The 22,848-nt window shown below is 48.0% G+C and overlaps 2 protein-coding genes across 2 annotated transcripts in view; one reads left to right on the top strand and one right to left on the bottom strand.

The window, feature by feature from the left end:
* SLC5A10 (solute carrier family 5 member 10) overlaps window positions 1–22,848 on the bottom strand; it is a 46,007-nt gene that overhangs the window by 13,181 nt on the left and 9,978 nt on the right. The window contains exons 8-9 of the mRNA XM_070954855.1: window positions 22,444–22,649; window positions 21,264–21,399 (exon numbers count right to left, since the gene is read on the bottom strand). Coding sequence (XP_070810956.1) covers window positions 21,264–21,399; window positions 22,444–22,649 — 342 coding nt within the window. The remainder of the gene's footprint in view (window positions 1–21,263; window positions 21,400–22,443; window positions 22,650–22,848) is intronic.
* On the top strand, window positions 337–22,578 carry FAM83G (family with sequence similarity 83 member G). The gene is made up of 5 exons (XM_070954854.1): window positions 337–819; window positions 13,226–13,393; window positions 16,440–16,564; window positions 17,132–18,656; window positions 21,972–22,578. The coding sequence occupies exons 1-5, from the start codon at window positions 337–339 to the stop codon at window positions 22,383–22,385; spliced, it is 2,715 nt and encodes a 904-aa protein (XP_070810955.1). The 3' UTR covers window positions 22,386–22,578.

Here is a 22,848-nt window from a genome sequence, read left to right as displayed (position 1 = left end):
GGTGCTTTCCACCCTTTGTGGGCCCTTTGCAAGAGTTTTGGAAGAGAGAGGCTTGGGACCGACTGGGAGACTCCTCGGGACTTTTGGTTCTACAAGATGAGATGAGGAAGCAGGCCAGGAACTGGAGGTGGAGGCCAGAAGACTCTGAAGCATCCGAAACTTTGGCGAAACCGGGGAAGACTTCTCAAGAGCCTTTGGAAGAGCTGAAGAACTCTATTTGCTGCTGCTAACTGCTCAACTCAGGAATACCCACCACTAAATTATTTCTCCGCGTATCTGAGCTTGTATTTATTCTTGGTGGAGAATAGACTCTCCTCCTGGTTTTTGAGTCCAACCATGGCTTTCTCCCAGGTTCAGTGTCTGGACGACAGCCACGTCAACTGGAGATCCAGTGAATCCAAGCCCGAATTCTTCTACAGCGAGGAGCAGAGGTTGGCCTTAGAAGCTCTGGTAGCCAAAGGGCCGGAAGCCTTCTACGAAGTTCTCAAGAAGGAGAACATCCGAGACTTCCTCTCCGAGCTGGAGCTCAAAAAAGTCTTGGAGACCTTGGAAACCTATGACCCTGGTGCGGAGTATCCCCTCAAGGATAGGAGTGGCTGCGTGGACAGCGGCAGCCAGACCGATGACCAAGGCCCAGGGCCTTCTTTGGAATACTGGCCGGAAAGATCTGACCGATCCATCCCGCAACTGGACCTTGGCTGGCCAGAAGCCATTGCGTACCGTGGGGTGACCCGGGCAGCTGTCTACATGCAGCCACCCATTGACTACCAGCCCCACATCAAAGAGGTCGTGCGCAAGATGATCTTCCAGGCTCAGAAGGTGAGAGGGCTGTAGGTGTGTGTGTGTGTGTGTGTGTGTGTGTGTGTGTGTGTTGGGTTAGATGTCCTCTGAACCAACCTCAACATCTCAGGAGCTTCCTGGGAGATCCGCCTGGAGGATGGTGAGCTCATCTCAGGCTTTGTTTATGGCTGCTCTCTCACCTGGTGGCAGATTCGATCCCAGGACAAGGTTCCATCTCCCAGAGGATGGGAGAAGAGGTGGGACTGGATGAGTGACAGGTTGAGGAGCTAATGGTTAGAAGCCAGCATCCATGACACTGGGAAGACTAAATCGAACCAATAAATAAATAAATAAATAAGACTGGGGAGATAGAATGGGGTGGAAGGAAGAGGCCCCCAGTCCCAGAAATTGTCTGACTCCCCAAAACATGAATCAAAACTGAGCCAAAATCTCTGTTTTTCATTCTTTAAAATCTCAGCTACTCGCCTTCCGTAATCCCAAATAGCTGTTCGTGGGGAAAGGTCCTCTGCAGATGCTCAAGAACGCTCTTGTTCTTTCTGACTCCTTGCACGGAAAATGGGTTCCAGGTCTTGCTGAAAGGCGTTCTTTTACGTTTCCTTTGTGTCTGGCCTCCCAAGTCTACACATGGCACACAACCAGCCTTATTTGTTTCACTTAGAAAAAGAAATGGAACGGGAAGGGAATCGGATTTGGGCCTCCAAGAATTCCATACGATGCACAGCTGGAAAAAGGCCATTTGGTTCAAAGGCCCCCGGCAACTTTCAGTTTCATCAGTGTTCCCAACTGTAAAATGGGAGTAACTGTGACCTAGATTTTTCAGGCTGTTGCAAGAAGGAGATAAAAGGCTACTTATTAAAATTCAAGCCTCTATTATAAACAACTACCTCAATCAAAAGTAACTGCAAATGGTCTCCATGTACTCTCACTTTATTAACATATTTCAAAACCTCCAGTCCAGCCCTGGACATACCTTTCCCTCCTCCTCCTAATTCACTTTCAACTCAGATTAATTAAAATCGGGAGTGTTTGATCCAGGCCCAGATTCGTTTTCAATCTTTAGAGCTTCGGTTGACGTTTAGCAATCAAGCATCCGCAGCTGGTGCAAAGGCGATTTCCATTGCAAAAGACAAAGCTGCCAGCCCAGAATAAATACATAAATTTATTTAGTTTTACCACATTAGGTTGGGAAACTAAACCTGTCAACAGGCAAATGAAGGTGTTTTCCGGCGTGTGCCTGCTGGCGGATTCCCACACATTTATATCCCTCTTGAATTGCAGTATCAAAGGGTAGTTTGTAGAGGTAAAGGGAGCCAAAAAGCCATTTTTTAAATCTTCAGTTACACCTGTCATCAAACCATAATGAGAAATTAAATGTATTATGAGAAATGAAATATAATGCCTGTAATTATATCTGAAAGACGTTGAGACTGTGCCAGTCCATTGCATTCCAAGTCGGTGAGAAGTTGGCTTGTCGGGAAGATTAGAGACCCCAGCATGCAAGGGGTCCCACAGTCAAAGGAGTCGAGATGCCATCAAGACCCTGCCCCCTTTTGATGTGGGCTGGGTGTAAAAAGGGATGGAACTTTGTGGTTGTGTGGCTGCCATTTTGAGTCCTTTGCGGAAGGGAGCATGAACACCCTTGGGAGAACATGAGATGTGGGTGGGCCTTGATTGCCACCTGCCAGGAAGGCTGCCCCTGGCAATGGCTTACCAAAAAGCATGCCATGAAGCTTGCATTAACCAAAGCCTTGGTGGGCATTGGGAATCAACATCAATGGGCCTCTCTGACTATGACCACAGCAAATGGAAAATGTTATTTTGGAGCAGAAAAAGATAAAACAGGAAAGAGTGGTAATAAAGAAAACTTGAAATGAAAGGAAAAAAAAGAAAGAACAATAGATCCTTGGCAGGGGTGAAATGCTCCCGGTTCGGTCCGGTTCGCCCGAACCGGTAGTTAAAAAAGGCTACTGGTTCACTGAACCAGTAGTAAAAAATGTAAAAAAGAACGTTCCGAGCGACGCGTGATCATCGGAACTTTTTTTTTTTAACTTTTTTAGCATTTTTTTACTACCGGTTCTCCAGAACTGGTAGTAAACATGCTTTTAAAAAGTTTTTTAAAAGGCTCCAACGATCACAGCTGTGCCTTGCAATCGTCGGAGCCTTTTTTTTAACCTTTTAAAAGCATTTTTTTATGGGTTGTAAAAAAATCTTTTTAAAAGTAAAAAAAAAAGGCTCCGAAGATCGCATGCCACAGCTGATCACACACACACACCCTGCGTGCTGTTCTACTTACCCCATGCCTCCTTTTGGTGTGCACTGCGTGCGCGCGCACCTCGCATTTGGTGTGTGGTGGGCACTGCATGCGCGCATGAAGTGCACTTTTGGCGCTTCAGATTTCACCACTGATCTGTGGTCTGCAGGGCGGCCAAAGGAAAGGGAATGACGGGATCGGTCCGAATGAAGATGGACTTCTGGAGCAGAGCTGGTCATACAGGCAAGGAAGGAAAGCTCTGGCTTTAATAACAAAAGGGCTAAGATATCAGTTAGGGAGCGTACTTTGCTGTCATCTAGGCTGTTGTGTGTATGAAAGCACACATCCACAGGTTGATGATAATTATGTTACACTCCATTGCAAAACCAAGGATGGCCTCGGAGGGGAAAAAATTCTGCCATATTCTGAATAGATGAAGTCCAGGGGAAAACACTCTACATGAGAAAGTAAAGTCCTTGGAACATCAGAAATCCAAGAATGGTGATTAGTTTGGTGAGTATCTGCTTAGGACAAAGTCTTTATTTCTGAGACATGGCTTAATAACAAGTCTATTCACACATTTGCATGAAAAGGAATTAATACATTTTTTAGAAGCATAACTGATTTTATTGCTTACTGTGAATGACGGAGAAAATTAGTGGCTTGAAGGATGATGAGATGTTCTAAATGTGAAGCTGACTTTTTCTATACCAGTATCACAGTGGCCTTTTCAAAATATCGAAAGAATACAGAGGTTTACAAGAAGCAAGATGGAAAAGTTCAGTGAAACTTTATGGTGGGTAGAAACTGTTCAGACCAGATTCTTGTTCTTTAGTTTTTCTTTGCTGAGAAATATACTTGTCTGTGAGAAAGTAAGTTTACCTTGTGTTTATTAATTTAGAGAAAGCATTTGATAAAGTTGAATAGGCTTGACGTATGGAATGTTTTTTTCAAACATGGATCGGAAGGTTGGTTGCTACGTGTGAAAAAAATGGCATAGGATGGAGGTGTGAGAATTAACTGATGCTTTGCGAATGGGTCAGCTGGAAGCAGGACATCACACAAAGTTGTGTGATGTCCTGTGGATTGTTTACTGCATTTTTGGATAAACATGTCAGGATAACCTTTGGTGACGGAGACATATTTTGTTTTGATGATGTGGACACATCTGTATTTTTCTATGCAAATGATGCCATGTTGTTGCCATCTTGTTGTCAATTGAAAATTAATGTAGCCAAGATTATGGAAGTTGCATCTGAGGGGAGAAACAGAGTGAACAATTGCACATTTATGCATAAATGGTGAAAAACTAAAGTGAGTCCATTAGTCAGCAACTGACTTGAAAAGCTGGGTTCACAAATTACTTTAAACCAGGATTGTTTAATTGATTGGTTGCATTGCCTCTTGACGAATAAGAGCAGCTGAATTCACACTTTTTAGCTATGCTTACCTCCAGAAATCAACAAGCCCATGATTGCTTCACACTGGATCTCAGGCGCTGAGTTTTTGTTGAGTTGATCCATCCGGACTCCACCAAAAACTATCTTGGACAAGCTTGGGCTTGTGAAACCCTTCTAGCCATAACATCAAAGTGTCCTTAGGAGATTAAGCTTCTCTTTTGAGCTGCCTTGCCTTAACCCAGCATTGGGTAGGCACCAAGAATCTGTTTTATTTGCAGTAGCAAAAGTGATCATCTTGCGTTTCTAAGAAGCCTCCAGAAAATGGCCAAACGTCCACTTTTTTCAACATAAAGTGAAAATAGTTCTCTGTATTTCAAAGCTTTCCTAGGGGATTCTGGTGCCTTTTGTCCCCTGTCCAGGTGTTCCCCTTAGGGAAGAGTCAGAAAATGTGGTGGCAGGTCTTGGATGGAAACGTGACTTTTATAGCTGGGAGATTCTGCCTTCACGTCTCCTGTAATGTCAGATGCAGCTCCAAGGTCTGCCTACTTCAAAGGAGGTCTCCTTGTGGACCAAAGGCACACCTCCAGGTTCAAATGTGCTTTCTGAACAGAAATGGAGTCTTCGGTGTAGAAATATTCAAAAGCTCTAGAGAGATGGGCAGCTTTTGCAGCTTGGCTGGCTTGACTGAGGAGCCTGAGTCTGAATGCATCAGTGGGACCTTATGAAGAAGGACCAGCATGGATGCCTTCAGTTGGGAGATTTCCCCAAATTTCAGTAACTATCAGAGCTGTGTCAACTTGATCTGTGGAGTTTCTGGTTTTTAGATGAACTCAGCTGCATTGCACCCACTAAGGAGTCACAGCAGAAGGCAAGGAAGAGTTGGAGAGTGAGACAGGCAGCATATAAATGTAATAAATCATTAAATTCTCAACATTCAAAAGTAGTTTCTCATATTGTCTGGGACGATTCCACCTGTCTCTTTTCGGGCCACTGAATCACAGACCAGACGCCTTTAGGGCAGGTCAAATTCCACGTCATTTCTGTGTCACATTTTCTCACAACATTTAATTTTCAAGATCTGTTGCTAACAGCTGCCATTGGCCAATCCTAGGGCGGCAGGCTAAATTGGAAAGTCAAAAAAATCCTGCAAAAATCCGGAAACAAATCTCTGGTGCCATCGTTTATGAAACCATTGGTCAAACTGGGGGGCAAATTTTTGTTTTTTAGTGGCTCCTCCAAGGCAGCTGAGAGCTGATGAGATCCGGCCTCTTCTGATACACTTTTCTTCAGGGTTCATTTGTTCATCCTGCTCTGAGTGGCATTTTTCAAACATTGCTCCAGGTCTCCAAATGGATGTTTTTGAGACCACTCTTTCTTTCTTTCTCTCTCTCTCTCTCTCTCTTTCCTTCCTTCCTTCCTTTCTCTTTCTTTCTTTTTTCTTTCTTCTTTCTTTCTTTCTTTCTTTCTTTCTTTCTTTCTTATTTCAGAAATGAGAACTCTCTCGCCAAAGAGGCTCCAATTTGTCCTCTTCCGTTCCTGACCCTTGCGAACCTATTGCACTCAGTTCCACAAATACGACTTTGGCTCCTGAACCAATTCCGCGTGATCTGATCCAGAAATGAACCTTGGTCATAACCGCACTTTGGGGAAAAAAAAGGAAAAGGTGTTCTTGGAAGCAATCAAGGAAAAAGGCAGCCTGAGCAGATCAAAGGTCTTTCAAGCTTCCTTTATCCTTCCCATCATACGTCTTTTCAAACCTGCAGGTGTGACACAGTAGCACCAGCAGTGGCAGCGGGGCAGCCCTTCTCTTCATGAAACTAGTTTGGAGAGCCCTGGTTAAGAGCGTGGGAAAACAGCTTAAGTCTTGGCTGGCACCTCAATGCATCTTCCACATTTAAGACCAGCCGATTCCAGAAGCAATGGAGGCCACTTCATCCAGTCTTCCAAGGCCATAAACAGGCTGGGAGGAATCTATCACTGCTTTCTAATCCACTCAAAAATGCAGACCAGCCACATAGTCTGAATAACTGCAGCACAGTGAAAATCCAACTGTGGAGAGACCTAAGAAAAGGCCTGGATCTGTAGTTCACAGTAGGCCAGCGCCAACCGGGTCTCTGGGGGAAAGTGGCTTGTTTAAAGGGGAGACAAAACGAGGCAAAGAGAGGAAGCCCAGAGGAGGAAAAGTCCCCTTGCTAAACTGGAGGAGTGCTTGGGAAAGTTGGCTTCTTACTCCGGCATTTGATCACCAGAGAACTCTGGACAGAGTGCAGGACTTATTTTGGCAGATCAGCTGGGGGGAGGGGGGATAAAACCATTAATCGACCGTTTGAATGGTGATGCTGAATGATATTCCTGAAATGTTTCCTTGGGTGGGTTTGTGAAGCATTCAACAGCATCCTGTCCGGAAACTGTTTATATAAATAGTATTACACACGAATCAATCGAACTCTGCATGGTTACTTTTCAGAGAAAAAGCTGCTTCCTGTAAGTTTCAGCTTTGAGACCTGGAGACAAGAAACCCTGGTTAAGGAAACTGCAAACCAGGATATCCTGGTTTCTTTTGGATTACGATCGCCATGAAATCTTTAGCAGAAATCCAACTTTGGTTTGGGAAAATGATACCTGGCTCTCGTTCCCTTTTGGAAAAGCCTGAAAACTTTTATTTTTTCCTCTTTTTTAAACCTTGCAGGGACTATGCTCTCTTTGTCTCTCTTTTAATTGATAATTTAACAGGCTAATCTTTTCGCTCGGCTGCCTGGAAAGCTGCATCAGAAGAAAGGTCTTTTTGCCTTCTGCTGTTGGTACATAGAGAGTAGAATCCCAGGGCTGGAAGGGACCTCAGAGGTCTTCTAGTCCAACCCCCTACTCCAGGCAGGAGATCCCTATCTGGGTCAAATGGCCGTCCAGTCTATTAAAGTGTATCTTTAGGCCCTCGGATTAGTTGCTGATGCTAGTTACCTAGCAGGGGCAGGTAAACGCTGAATTGACAGGGCTCTGCCTATTTCCCCTGGTAGCCAAAGCACTGAAAATAATTATTGACTCACAAAGGAGGGGGAACAAACACTGAAAGGCTGCACTGGGGCGTCTGCAAGCGGCCTCGGTGCTGCTCTGTTTATCCAGCAAGGATTGCTCAGCCTGACCTCCAGATTAACCCCGTTGCTAACAGCAAAGCCCCTGGCCAAACCTTTGGGCCCCGGATTCTTTCAGCAAAGCTGCTCTTCCCCACCGGCGCACCTTTTCATGCCTCTTGCAGAGCCCATATATATATATATGCCGCCCCTCTCCGGAGACTCAGAGATTGCAGGGGACGTGCCGTGATCTGAGAGGGTCTGGTCGGCCAAGGCAGAGAACTGGACAGACAGGAGCATAAGAGTTTATCAGGCAGCTTTCTTTTTTTTCCTTCCATTTCCAAGGATGGTTGTGTTGATGGGGCGTCCAGGGCAGTTTTCTCAATCTTTGCAACTTTTAAGATGTCTGGACTTCAACTCCCAGAATTCCCCAGCCAGCATAGCTGAAGCCACAGGAAAACGCTGCAGTTGTGTGCAAACAAGAGGCTCTCTCGCCTTCCACCTTGCTGCTTTAAATCCCGGGGAATTTGCCACTCTGCTTTTCCTATGGCAAAACAAAGCAGATGGAGCTGCCCCAAACAGCAGCTGCACAATTCCTGGCCCATCGCCTTCCCACCCGCCTGAACTCAGCCCTTCCAAAGACTCTCCTCTATTGCAAGAACCCAAAACGCGGCACAGAAACCATCCTCGGCAACCACAGGAATCATAAACAGGGATAGGAGCATGGGAGGAGGAATGGGCTGTGGATGATGGAACAGATGCTGGGTAGGGTACAGGATTGGTCATTCCTATTCAAAGCCACTGAACTGATGGACTCTATGGGACTGACAGCCGGCCAGAAGATGGACAGACAGAAGGATGTGGAGAAATCTGCAGGTTGAGACGGTCCCTTCCATTTCCAAGGATGCTTTGATGGTTCCCTAGCTAGCCAAGTGCCTTAGGTGGGCCCTCGCCCAAAACTAACCATGTACCTCCACCTGCTAAGGCAGAGACAAAGCATTTGAGAACTCCTCAAGAACCTTTCGCCCTGGAGAAACAGAGTTTTCGAGAACTGCTGTCTTGCCCAAGCAATCCATCTCAGGAAAATGGGACAACAGATTTATCCGTTGGGAAAGCAAAAAAAAAAAAAAAATCCGGATCTTTTTTTAGCAAGCAGAAGCTGCTTCAAGAGAAAACTTGGGACCCAAGAGACACTCAACGTTTGTTCTCCAAAGAGTTTCAAAAACAGGTTACGTGTGCCTGGCCCGAGATGAAAGCAGGAGGCAGCAACATCTGCAAGCGCCTGAAGGGAAATTTTGCCCTTAATTAGGCCAACAAATCTCCTCCAACTTCCTCAACTTTGGATCCCAGATATGGGAACCCAGGTGAGAGTTTCAGTTGGCTCTGGACCCCATGAAGTTTGCAGGAGGAACAAAAAATTACTTTGCAAGGGAAATCTGAGATCCAGAGGTCACCACCGAGTTACACACCAACATGGATGTACACAGGATATGGTTCCAAAAAGTCCACCCATACTTATACGTATCATGAATGTCCCACATGTTCATATTTTCTGTGTGATGGAAAATCCACATGGAACCTCAATCCCACCATCCTGGGGCCACTATCTTGCCTTTTTGGGACCACCCTCTGCAGACCCCCAGCCCATGAACTAGTCCGCCTGACAAATTATTTCCTTGCCTCTCCCCTCCGGCTCTTCCCATCGCACCTGGGGACTGAGCAAAACCAGCCACAGTTACACAATTGTCATGGCGGTATAAGTGCCGAGCGTGGCGCATGGGGTATTTGCGAGACACTCAAGACGCAGGCTGATCTTAACATGACGGAGCGGGATTATGAAGTGTGATTAAAAGGCAGCATCTTGAGACAGTGAGCTAATTGCTTGGTGTGACAAGGGAGGCTTAAGTAGGCCACGGGAGAGGCAGCCGTTTGGTCATGAGATGGCACTTAGCAGCTTGGCTTGGTGGTGTACGCAAGCCACTCAGCCTTCCAGGCGTGCCTCGGTTGCCCAATCTGCCAAAAGCAGGTTAGATGGCTGTGTCCCGACCTCCCATGGAGAAGAGGCCCTGCTCAATCACGATCGCCTCGCCCAGAGATACATCTTCCAAACCCTGGAATGAAGGCGCAGCTGATCAAGAGCATCCAAAAAACAATGGTTGAGAAAACTTGGCTGAGGCAGCCTGTTCAAAGTGGAGCCCCTTCCAGTTGGTAAACACCAAAACAGCTGGCACCACAGCCAGATCCTGATGCATCTCGATTGCAACTGGTCCACAAGGACCACGTAGGAAAAGGGTGGTCTCGTGAAGTTCTCCCAATTTGGAAGTTCGGCATGACGATGGTCTACTTCAACTCTTCTAGAGGCCTCTTGGCCACCTGTGGTCCATCTGCTGTGTCCTGGGGAGGTCAGGAGGAGACACTCTGGGATCTGGACTTCTTTGCCCCTGAAGGACTTTCTGGTTCGTGGGTCAAGATAACTAGGTGGGGCCTCTTTTCTCAAGGACCACTATGGTCTCAACACACACACTGAATATGACATGGGAGAGCCACAGACACGACCATCATTCCTGGATGGTGGTTTTTCCATGGATTTCCTGTAAAACCACTATTGGAAACTGGGGAGCAGAGCGAAGAAAAGACCCTCTACCCAAAAGGCAACTTTTGACTCTTCCAGAGAGTCAAGATTTTGCAACATAGACTGTTAGAGAACGTGTTTCCACATTGCAACCTCACAGCTTACCTTAGGACTCAAACACAGACCCAAGTATGTTCTGCTGGGTTTTTCACGTGTGTGTGTGTGTGTGTGTGTGTGTGTGTGTGTGTGTGTGTGTGTGTGTGTGAGAGAGAGAGAGAGAGAGAGAGAGAGAGAGAGAGAGAGAGAGAGAGAGAAGAGTCCTAGCACAAACATCTCTGAGCTTAATCAGCTCCCGTAATGTTCTTCTCATGTTTTCCTTCTTTCAACCAACAACTGGGGCTCTACTGCAACAGATCAGAGCCACCCCAGAAACCTTCGCTCAAAACTGGATCCTGCCTCTTCCTAGAGACCCCCAATAACCGCATTTTGGGTTCTCCCAGGTGTCCAGAACCATATTCTGCACCAGCAGTTCATACAATCCACTCGACAAGATCAATCAAAGTCAAAACTGTACAGACTCAGCTCGATTAAATCTCGGATCACTCTAGGGTGTTCCACCAATCCTGTTTGGCTGGTTCACCTTTGGCGTATTGTGAGGATCCAGAATGCTGTGACTGTGGTGTGAAAACGGCAACGTGTCCTATGTTTCTTTTTTTAAAAGGAGGTTTGGCTACCGAGATCCCTGATTTTTCCCTTTGAGCAAGAAAAGTCAGTTAAGTCTTGGCCGTGAGAACCAGAAGCAACCTACATTTAAAGTTTTTAGAGTTTTGGTGTTTTTCTGTTGTTGTTATTTGACTGTTCGGTTTGTTTGTTTTTAACCGTGTGAGCAGTTAGTGATAGTGGTGTTTGTAAAATGAGTGGCTGTACAAACTGAATGAATGACCTTTGCTTGTAAATAAATCCCATTAGTCTCCCTCCTTCTCTCTCTCTCTCTCTCTCTCTCTCTCTCTCTCTCTCTCTCTCTCTCTCTCTCTCACACACACACACACACACACACACCCCTTACAGAAGTGTTTTCCAGCCTTGCAATTTTAAGATGTGTGGCTGGGGAATTCTGGGAGTTGAAGTCCACACATCTTAAAGTTGCCAAAATTGAGAAATACTGCCTTACAGCCAACTCAATTCTCAGAATTAGGAGGCTGCCAAGATTTGGAGGACCGGGGTGCAAAAACTCACAGAAAAAGAGGTATCCTCCCCTTCATTTATGTGGGCCGCAATTCCTGGGAAAAGGAAAGGGCTTGCCTTGAACCCACACATTCCTATAGGCAAAAAAACCTTCTTCCTACATTTTCTCAGACTCTCTAAAAAGGGAAGCCGAGCAAGTCAGCACCAGCTCCCTTCTCATTTCACCTCGTCTGCTCCCGATCGTGTTTCAATTCTCTCTGGTTAATTTTGCCGCCTGCCTCGGTTTCCTTTTGCTGATCCGGTGACTTTCCTGCTCTTGAATTGAACCTCTCGGAGCCGAGACCGCCTCTTGTAAGAACTACGTTACTCAACTCGAAGGCAGCTCATGCCAGAAATACTATTCCCCCTTTCCTCTTACAAGATGTAAACACGTCTTGCCTCCTTTCAGGGCAGGTGGGGCTGCATCAGACGTCGAAAAGTACTTTTTTCCTAGCTCTTGTTTTGAGAAACAGGCCCACCCACACAGCTGGGACCCAGATGGAAAAGATTTTCCTTTTGGAAAAGCTGGCCGAGCGCGAGAGGCTTTTTCTCAGTGCAACATGGGACCAGGCCACCTTAAAACACCTTTTTCCTTACAGCCAGCCTCTTTCAGCAGCAGCCTGGATTGGGATTCTGATCTTTAGGAATTGGGACTCTTTGCTCCCCTTTGGAAGTTGAAGCTGCCCCAAACTCAGCCTCTGAAGAGGGGAAAAAGCAAAGTTTGCCATGTCTATGGAGAATCATCCAAGCCATGGTTGTCCCAGAGATGCTTTTTCAAAAGGCAACTGGACTTCCTTGGGGATTTTTCTTGAAGACATTTCACTTTTTCTGCAAGAAGCTTTTTGGGACAAAGTATGCATTGCGTTGACAACTTAATAGCCAGGAGGGATCCTGGGGGAAAGGCGGTCTGCGTTGAGGGTTTGTTACGGGAAAATGGGTTTTGTTTTGCCCCAAATGTTGGAATGTGGTCCCCATCCAAGCAATTAGCAAATGCCACCGGCTCAAAGATGGGGGGTGGATTTCGCAAGGCCATCTAATCCTGGACCAGAGGTGGTATTCAGCAGGTTCTGACCAGTTCTGGAGAACCGGTAAATACCACCTCTGACTGGCTCCGCCCCCATCTATTCTCTGCCTCCCGAGTCCCAGCTGATCAGGAGGAAATAGAGATTTTACAGTATCCTTCCCCTGCCATGGTCACTAAGCCATGCCCACCAAGCCATGCCACGCCCACCAAGCCGCGCCCATAGAACCAGTAGTAAAAAAATTTGAATCCCACCACTGTCCTGGACTCTTGAATATTTGGGGTGAAATGGAGAACTGGTGTGTGTTGATCCAAGGAGAACATTCTAGGAACTTTATGGGATGGAATCAAGGAGCAACATTTGCTCTACTCCAGCACGTAAGCCTCTCTCTCTCTACTTAATTTCTCCCTGTAAAGGGCAGTGAGATGAGAACCAGTGACTCCCAGGCCAGGCAAAATCATTAGGTAAATCTTGAACCAAAATCTCCCAGTCAGAAGGCCAGGAAGAGAACAGCCCAATTTCCGTTGACTTGAAAAGGAAGGAAGACAAGATCTAGGATTTGAACCCCGAAGTGGGCATGGAGAAAGAGCTTAGTTGTTACGTTCTGCGTGAGGCAGATCTTCTATGCAGATAGCTTCTGTCTTAATTGCAATCAAGCCATTAAGACAGCCGTGTTGAGTCCTTGAGGTTCTGCTGTAAGCCAGTTCTTGACTTTGGGGTGATGGAGCCGGAGAGTCAAGATTTATTGCCATGCTTGGTGTGAATCAGGCACCTCCACAAATGCTGGGATTACCATTCCCAGAATCCCCAGCCAACTAAGAGGTAAAGCCAGATCTGGAAATACGTTTAGCTCCCGTGGCTGAGGTCTCCTTTCTCCTTCTTGGCAGGTGATTGCAGTGGTCATGGACATGTTCACGGACGTTGACATCTTCAAGGACCTCCTGGACGCGGGATTCAGGAGGAAAGTGGCCGTCTACATCATCATAGACGAATCCAACCTGAAATATTTCCTCCAGATGTGCGAGCGAGCCCAGATGCATCCTGGCCACCTGAAGGTAAGTCAGCCCTGAGTCTCGCAAACAGTCCAGTTGAAACGTTGTCCACAAAAGGGGAGAGATAAAAGACCCTCGGGGTGCTTAGGAGGCAACCTTTTGTAGTCTGAGCCGATGTCTTCATTGGTCAATTCAGGGTATAATTACTTTCCCGTTTTGCAATAATTGCAACTTTCCCAAATTCCTTTAAGCCTTGGCTTCGGAGGCGGCAGCGCTTGCCAGCCAATCCCATCCAGAGTCTTGATTAACACCTAGAAAGCTTCCCCCCCACATCAAGTCAACCTCTGATGACGTTAGGGATAGGTTTCTTCAGTTTTCTTGGCTGTAGTTTCAGAAGCAACTTTGCCAGGACCACCTTCTTGGATAGAAGGAGAGCGACTAGCCCCCAAAGTCACTCAGTAGGCTTCATGCCTAAGGCAGGACTAGAACTCAAGGTCTCTCAGCTTCTAACTGAACAGAGCAGAATAAAAGAGTTGGAAGGGACCTTGGAGATCTTCTAGTCCAACCCCCTGTTGAAGCAGGAGACCCTATAGCATTTCAGACAAACGGTTGTCCAATCTCTTCTTGAAAAGCCTCCAGTGAGGGAGCACCCACAACGTCTGGTGGCAATCCGTTCCACTGGTGAATTGTTTTTGCTGTTTTCTAACTTTTATAGACCAAAACAGGTAAAGAGGTGGCTCAGATACATTTTCCATGCCAAGAACCCATTGTCGGAGGCCTGAATAGTTTCTTATTCCCAATGACCGACAAAGGTGCATTTTGCAGGGGCTCAATAGGATGACAAGATGACTTTTACATCTCGGTTGGTTGTTTTAAACGGTTGAGCCCACCATGCACACATCCTAAGATTCGTTGTCCCCATTTTGCAAATCAAGCAAACGGGGGCTGAGGAAAAGAAGGATATGCGTAAGGCCACGGATGAGGTTTTGAGCGGTGGTAGGTTTCCAAAATGCTACGTCAGAAAGCGGCTGGTGATGGATCCAGATTTGTCGTAGTCTTCACATCAGAGCGTGCTTGGCATTCCTGAAGCGCTCCTGAAAGAGATACGGGGCTGAGCAGATGAGTTCACTCCTTGCCCTTTGCCCTCTTGCTAGCCACACACACACATATATTCCATGGGCCCAAAGGTGAGACCTCCCTTGGTCTCATTTTCGAAGCCCGGGACTGCACTTTAGCCATTGCGAGGTTGTAAAGAAAAATCACCTTTGCCTTGAACTGCCCTGGAGGAAGGCCTCATCCTGCCTGCATTCCAGCTCAGCTCTTTTCTTTGAAAACTTCGTTTTATGCGGCTCCACCTTTAGCACATAACGCTGACAAAAGGCCTGGCTGTGGAAGGGATTTGTTTACCATTTTCAAAGCTCGTAAGCTGCTCCAATCAAAACCAACGCATTTGCTTCAAAGATCTGGAGATGTTTGCTTGTGTGGGCTCCAGAGGGACTCCAGGAAGCTGGATTCTCCAGTGCTATAGAGTAGGGATACTTAACCTCAAGAACTTTTAAGATTTGTGGGCTTCAACTCACAGAATTCTGGGAACTGAAGTCCACACAGTCCCACCTCTGAGGTCCTAAAATTCCACAGTTCCCTTTGAGGGAACAGCAGCTCCGTTCCCATCAGCCTTGGTGTCCATCTGAGGACACCTGAGCTTCAGCACCATCACACCCAGTAAGAGTCAACACGCAGGTGCGAGGGGTCAGCCACAAGGCACCCTGGGAAATGTCCCCAGATCTCTGAGCACATGTTTGCCCAGTGACTCAATCCTTGGCACGAGCTGCGATGCTGGTCCTCTTCCCTCTCGGCTGTTTGCTCCTGTTTTTTTTTGTTCTGCTCCGGCCGGCTCAATCAACAACATGGCTCTTACTTAAGACAGCTGCCTCAACCACATTTTTCCCCTTTCTTGTTGTCAATTCAGGCTGCTTATTTTCAACGGACTGTGCTTGCTTTTCTTCAGAGGAAGGGAGGAGAATAAACATCTCCTAACCTCATTCATTAACTTCAGAACAAAACAAGGCGTTCAGCCTTAAAATGCTGGCTGGGTGAGGAAGGGCCGGGAGGATGAAAAAAAAATATACGTGTTTTTGGAATGAGAGCAATTAGGAGTTAATTGAGCCCTTGGTCTCCACCTTCTTCCTGGAGATTTTCCCTCGGAGACTCTCCGCTTCCCTTTGACCCAAACTTTTAAAGAAGTTCTCGAGAACTGTTAAAGCTGCCCTCTTCCTTATGAGCCACTGGGGTTTGTTGACTTTTCGCCAACCCATCGCCTTTCTCGAATTCAGAACATCTCAAATGTGAGCGTAGTCACACCAAAGACGGGAAAATCCAGCGCTGGGCTTTTTATTACCTTTCCCAAGAACTCTGCACGTGGCCTTTGGCTTGGCCCTCAAGTCCTCTTCCAGCCTCGGTGGGCCTGCTCCTTAAAACCTCCAGTAGTTGTTCAGCAAACGTGGCAACCGGTTTGCAACGGGGTGGTTTTGGCAAAAAAACAGAAGCAAATGTCAGTTTTCAGCAGAAACATCACAAAAGCCTCAGAAGACACACAGGTGCATTAATGGGAGGTATAAGCTAGTCTGCTGGGGAAATAGGTTTAGCTCAGCGCTTTCTCAAGACGGAGGAGGCTCCATTACAGGGAGCACACGACACATGTTGGCTTGTTGCAATTCTGCACTTTTCTGGTTTTCACACACCACAACTTCCCACTTCCCGCTTTCACTCCAGCCCCTCCCTTCACCAAAGCCAAGAGAGGTTTGCAAAACAGGCATCGCACAGTCCAAATTATCTGGGCTTTGCAAAGATGCTTTGGTAATCAGCTTGGCTGCCTCTTCTGTTTGCAGCAAGCCGGTATTGTGCTGAATAAGTCAACCTTGGATGGCCTACCTTGAACGGCCATGCCACACCTGTTCCCGGCTCCGCCCTCTGCCCATCCGGGTTGGAAACCACAACTCTGGCTCCCGGGTGCCCAAAATGAACAGAAATGTCCTTTAAGTGCCGATCGCCCAATAGCAAGCTTTTATCCGCTGCTTTCCGGCTCATTCCTGCCCTTTTGTGTCTGCAGAATCTCCGCATCGGCACGATTGGGGGCACCGAGTTTTTCACCCGCTCCGCCATGACATTCAAGGGGGCCTTGGCTCAGAAGTTCATGTTTGTGGATGGGGACAAAGCCGTGTGTGGCTCTTACAGGTAGGTGGAGAACCTGGAGAACGCCCTGATTTGGGGTCCCACGTGCTCCAGCTGGCTCTACATGGCTTTGTGGGTAGGAAGGATGCCAGTGGAGAACTGAAGGGGGGGCATAAAATACCTCCTATGGGAGACCCTGCAGCCAAAGAGAGCCTTCCACTCTCATGGGAGAGATCAGACAGAAAACTCGGGGTATTGCTACAACCAAAGCTTTAATACTTAGCTTCTTCTCATGACCCACAACCAAGCAGCAACTATTTAGAGTTTGCACAGAAAAATGGTCTAGATGTGCACTGAACACAAATATTTGGCTGTAAAAATGCACCTTTGCATGGTTCGCCATAGTGCTTCTCAACCTGGTCAGGTTGAAGAGGGTTCAACTCCCAGAATTCCGCAGGCTGGAGAAGTCTGGGAATTGAAGTCCACACCTCTTAAGGCTGCCCAGGTTGAGTAACACCATTCTAGCAGGTTTGAGTGGTGCTAGTCCTTAGCCAATTTTCCTGTTTAACATTTTCTTTAAGTTCAAGAGACTGTCAGCCCCCAACTGAACCATCCCGTATTCCCTTCCAGCTTCACCTGGTCAGCCGCGAGGACCGATCGGAACGTCATTTCCGTCCTTTCGGGCCAGGTGGTCGAGGCCTTTGACAAGCAGTTCCAGGAGCTGTACCTCATGTCTCGGAGCGTCAGCCTCAAGTCCATCCCCATGGGGGAGGAACCAGAACCCGAGCCGGTCATCCTACCTTCTGTTATCTCGCTGATCCCGGCCAACTCCACGGTGAAGAAACCGATCAATCCAAAATATGCTTTGGTCAAGGCCAAAAGCATCGAGAAGGTGGGCAGTGGCAAAGCCAGCAGTGACAAGGTCCTCACTGAACAACGGGCAGAAGCCCAAAGCAAAGTCATCCCTGAAGACCGCGTGTCCGAGAGGCCCAGCAACCTCACGGAGAAGGTGCCAGCCATCCACCCAGGTCTCCTCAACCTGGAGAAGGCCAATATGTTCGACTACCTGCCTACTTGGGTGGAGCCCGACCCAGAACCTGGAAGCGAAATTCTGGGCTACATCAACATCATCGACCCCAAAGTGAAGAACATCCAGCTTTCTCAAATCAACCGCATCAAGGTGTGTGATGTCTCCAAGGCCAACGCCCAACACAGGCACCTCCTCAAGCAACAAAAGGCCCTCGAGGCCAAGAACAGAGCTGCTCAAGAAGAAGCCAAGAACAAACCTTCCCAGACTTCTCCGCCCCTGGTGGAATCTGCCCCTTCTCCAGCCCATGAGCCTCCTTCCAAACCCTTGGCCACTAGCCCCATGGAAAAGTCTCCCAGGCATCTGGTCAATGGGGAGACCATTGCCACTCTGGCCAACAACAAGCACTTGAAGCAAATGCTGGACCCCCAAGCAGAAGGTGGAAGCGCTGCTGCCCCAGTGCCCAAACCAAGGAGAGTCCAGGCGAAGGACCCCGTCTCCAAGAAAACAGGACACGCAGAGGAGAGAATGGTGACAGCAGAAGGCGCTGTTGTACAACAGCCAGGGACCACCCCTGCAAATCCATCACCCAAAGAAGGGACCCCAAAGGTTGCCAACGCAGGGAACCATCTCAAGGTGAGCACGGAAACAGCTGGGACTGAGGAAGGAAACGTCCTCCCCATGAACGGGGTGCAGAGTGGTGAGGGGGAGGCGGAAGAGGAAGAGGAGGAAGACTACGTGACCCCCAGTGACCACAGAAGCCTCTCCAACAGCTCCCCTGCCCATAGCTGCGACCTCTCCAACGCGTCCATCCACTCTGACAAACACGGGGGGCCGGGCCATATGTGCCCCCTGCGGAGGACCAACTCCGACTTCCTTCTCAACGGAGAGGGGCCCGGCCTTCACCACTTGCAGCGGAAACTGAGTGAGCCTTACATCAGCTGGGGGACCTTTGTAAGCCCCCTGGGGAGCCCCCCACCAAGGCTTACTCCGCCTCTGGAGGAAGCCGCTCAAAGGAGGAGGTGGAAAAGTGACAGCCTGGAGGAGACGAGGTGCGTTTGGGAAAGGGGCCACCCCCTGCATGCTTTACCTGCTGGCTACATTACCTGTACGAGCGAGGCTCCACAGGTAGGCATTTCTGTGGTAGCGTTCTACCCTTAGCATGTGGGTTCAGCTCTAGGAAACCAGCAGGGTTCCATAGCAGAAAATGTGGCCGTCCTCTAACCCAGAACTTGGGTGGTGACTGTCACAGCAGTCCCTGGAGAGAAAGGCCACTTGCAAGGGTTACTCCTTGTGGGAACCTTTCTCAGAGTGGTGGGCTGGGAGACAAGGATGACTCTTGGGGGCTGCTGCTCAGAAACACACTTGTACTGAATAGCTGCCAAGATGGAGAGAAGATAAGAGTCTTATCTCATTGAGCAGTGTATCTTCTCGGTAGCCCACCAAACATGGCATCAGCCCAACTGTTCCATTCTGCTCAGAGCCATCTCCAATGCTGGAGGTCAGATATAGGCATTAAGATCAGAGGTCACAAATAGCTTCATCCTCTATGAGTTTGTCTCTTCTCCTTTCAAAGCCATCCATGATGGCCTTCACCACCCCACTTCTTCCGGCAGTTCCTGGGTTTCTCTGTGAGAGCACCATGAGTCAGCTCTAAGGAATATTCCTCTGGATCAGAGGCCAACAGCAATAACCAATCGATAACCCAACCCTGGGCCTTGGTCATGGCTTCCAACCCAACCCAACCCTATCAACGTTGGTTGTGTCCACCAACATCTCAGTGGGGTATTGAGGGGCTGGGTTGGAACCCTGAAGAAGATCCTTTGGCTAGGAGTGATGGGAACCGAAGCCCAGGCCAGAGCCACCAAATAGGAAGAAGAAATAGAACAGTTGTAAAATAATGGTTGATATTGGGAGCTATCCACATGGGATGGACATCCATTATAGCCAAATGGGGATCATTTGCAGTCGCTCTTGGTTGCTCTCTCAGTAGTGAAGTTACAAAACAACTGAAAGCTGTAATTGTTAGTTTCTCTGGCCTTCTCATCCAAAGAACTGCAATTAGCTCTAGCTGCTTAATCTCATGGCCCCAGAGGCAATATGACTTCCAGGCCCACATTTCTCTCCCATCTTGCGACACTTTCTCATTCTTTATTCTTTACAGTATTTTGTTGTTTGTATTTTTTTGTCATGGATTGCACCAGTGAGGCTAAAACCAATTTCGTTGTATACATGATATACAATGATAATAAAGGCTATACTCTACTCGTATTGAGTTGCCTCTTCTCCTGGAACTCCTTCTGATATGGGGACAGAACAGCCAGCTCCATAGTTTTGGTTTCCTCCCAAATTTATCAAGTCCTTCCCCAAGAGCTCAGCTCCTGAGAAGAACTTGATCTGCACTAAGCCATCTGGGGAAGAGCCACCCAGGAGTCAACATTTGTTCTCCCAAAGTGCTTTAAGCCCAGATTTAGGACCGATGCTAAGTGGAGATGCTGAGCCTTGTCATGTCCAGCTGCCAAGGTCCTCTGTCCAAAGCTTCAGGGTCAAAATATACGATAGCTGAGGACCATCCAAGGACAACTGCTGGAAGGAGAAGCTCTTTAGCACAAGACGCTTGCACTCAGAGGGTGCTTGCAATGGGGGGTCTAAAGCCAACCACATCCTTTTGGGGGGCCCCAGGACGGTTCGTGACCGACCAACAACCTCTGATTGGTGGTTTTCCCCACCAGGTTCACACAAGCCATGTTCGGATTGGTTCCGTTCTTGGCTTGGCCTGCTTCTACGAATTTATTAGGTCATTAGTGTTTATTTTCTTGCCGCAATCGTGCACCTCTTGGCGATGTAGACATAATATATATACTCATGTATATAAAATACAGGAAGAATTAAAAACAATGCCATCAAAATTAAATTAAAATGAAGCAATACATAATTACATAAAACGCCAGTGCAGTTACCCAGCTAATTAAATGGAAGGGCTCCATTTTAACTTCTGTCGCAGGCTTTCTTAACCCCAGCAACTCAAAGTTAGGTGGAGTTCAGCTCCCAGAATTCCCCAGCCAGCAAATTTAAAAAAAACAAAAAAACAAGGGAAATAAAAGCAACACAACAACAGCAACAATTATACAAAAGGCATAGATATAAGAAGCATGTTGTGCAAAGCTGCTGGTTATTATTATCCCAGCGTAGTCAACAAACCACAGTTAACTAACAAGGCTTATCCTAATACTGGACAGTCCTGAATTCTAACATTAGGAAGAGGAGAAGTGCAGTAACCTTGATGGATATCAGACAAGCCATGGATAGAAATACCTCCCCTCCCCACCCACACACGCATCCTCTGACACTTGGCAGGTTTCGTGCACAGCTCACCCTCCTGTCAATCAGTTTGCACCCTTGAGATTATTTCCGGAGGATGGCATTCTCAGCTGTGCTCAGGAAGTGAGCAAGCGATCCCATTCCAGGGTGGACAGAGCAGGAACCGGCCCCCAACAAGGCCAGTCAATTGCCCTGCACTGGGACCCAGGAGAAGTCAATGGCACAGTTCTCCTGTCCCGGGCCAGCTGCATTTGCCAAGCTGGGTAAATGTCTCCTTCCCTGGGCCAGGCTGGGCTCTGCTAGGCTGGGTGCCCCAGTTATGAAGCCCATGGCCTTCGGGCCTCTTCAGTATGAAAAAAAAACAGAAGGATTTTCCTCAACAACATTTTTTTTTTTTTTTGACACACAATTTACCTGGGTAGAGAATTCGGCTAATCATGCCCGGCATAACAATGACAATCATTGGCAGCATTTTCAGGTAGCTGGCAAGGATGGAGGCGGCCTTGGCATGGTTGAGACTCCTGGCCGAGAGGGACCTCTGGACAATGACCTGGAAAGACACAAGAGTGAATTCTCCCAGAATTGAAAAATCCCCATGTTGGTTAAGGAATTCTGGGAGGTGAAGTCCATCCATCTTAAAGCTGTCAAGCTTGAGAAACACTGATCTATCACCTCTTTATTTCTCTCTCTCTCTCTCCCTCCCTCCCTCCCTCCCTCCCTCCCTCTCTCTCTCTCTCTCTCTCTCTCTCTCTCTCTCTCTCTCTCTCTCTGTCACTCACACATACCTACCTACCTACCAACCATCTCTGTGTTTCTCAACTTTACAACTTTAAGATGGATGGACTGGCCTCCCAGAATTCCCTAGCCAGCTGTTTTGGCTGGGGAATTCTGGGAGTTGAAGTCCACCCATCTTAAAATTTGCCAAGCTTGGGAAGCACTGATCTAAATTGAATGTAGAGTCTACAGCTGAATTAAAACAGTTATTTCCAATACATTTGTGGGAGCAGGACTCTTGTCTCTCAGCCCTTTGCAAAACTCAACCGCACACTGGACACACAAATGCATGCGGATGTCTCAAGTGCCTTTTTCTCTTCTTGATGCTATTTTCTGCTCTGTCCACAGGGGCCCCAACTGTTCTGCTATGGATCCCGGGTGCAAGTGTCGGCTGAACGGGGCAAAAGCCGACCCCAGCAGCGGAAAAGCTCCGAGGAGGGCAAACGGCCACAGGACAGAACTGGGGCCAAGAAAGCCGCCCCAACCTCAACCAATCCCTTGTTCTGGCAAAGGAAGAACTTCACCTCTGCTAAGAATGCCCAGCCCGGCCCCGTCTCCCACAGAGGTGACACAAGCACCCCAAGAGCCACTAGTCAGACCCTGACTCCACTCCCCGAAGGCCAGAAGTCACCAAAAGAAATAAGGACTCCGCTGGGCATTCCTCTGTGCAAGCTCTCCCAGTCAAAGCACCTGAAGAGCAAGACTTCCCAATTGGAGTCCAAGCGGAAGCCCCCTGGGACCGCCCACCCCAAGGACCAGTAAGGCCGGTGGAGACACCCGAATGACCAATGGAATGGGGGCTGGGCTGCTTTGCAATTACCTGGTCGGTGCACCAGTACCACGTGGCCAAGACGGTCAGACCCAGAGTCATGCCCGTCCAGGGCAAGTCTCCACTGATGGGATCTCGGAAGAGATGCATGGCGTCCCGCCTGGGCAGGTGGCAAGTTGTGTTGGGGACAATCTTTGATGGGATGGCAGCTAAATAGGCCTCCTCCAGGTTGTGGTAGCCCCCAATCCGGTGGAAGGCTGCTCAAAATAAAAATCAAGGAGAGGACCAATGAACAGTGGTTGAGCTGAGCAACCACATCACTCCCCCTTGTCTGTGCTCCTCCAAGTCAACGGTTCCCATCTCCTTCCTTTGCCCCCAAAGAATGAGGGAGAACCCTTGACATTGGGGCACTGGGTTTCTTCTCCACTCGGGATGAGGTGGGAGAAGAAGGGGGCC

This window comes from Pituophis catenifer, unplaced genomic scaffold (genome assembly GCF_029215685.1).
Source record: "Pituophis catenifer annectens isolate HBS135680 unplaced genomic scaffold, rPitCat1.0.hap2 SCAF_16, whole genome shotgun sequence".
Taxonomy (NCBI): Eukaryota; Metazoa; Chordata; class Lepidosauria; order Squamata; family Colubridae; genus Pituophis; species Pituophis catenifer.
This window is presented reverse-complemented; position numbering and strand designations above follow the sequence as displayed.

What these genes read in the sequence shown, in the direction of transcription:
- FAM83G (XM_070954854.1), top strand. Translation starts at nt 337, where the DNA reads ATGGCTTTCTCCCAGGTTCAGTGTCTGGACGACAGCCACGTCAACTGG. An exon ending in GCCGTGTGTGGCTCTTACAG is followed by an intron (nt 16,565 to 17,131) that starts GTAGGTGGAGAA and finishes ATTCCCTTCCAG; the next exon opens with CTTCACCTGGTCAGCCGCGA. An exon ending in GTACGAGCGAGGCTCCACAG is followed by an intron (nt 18,657 to 21,971) that starts GTAGGCATTTCT and finishes CTCTGTCCACAG; the next exon opens with GGGCCCCAACTGTTCTGCTA.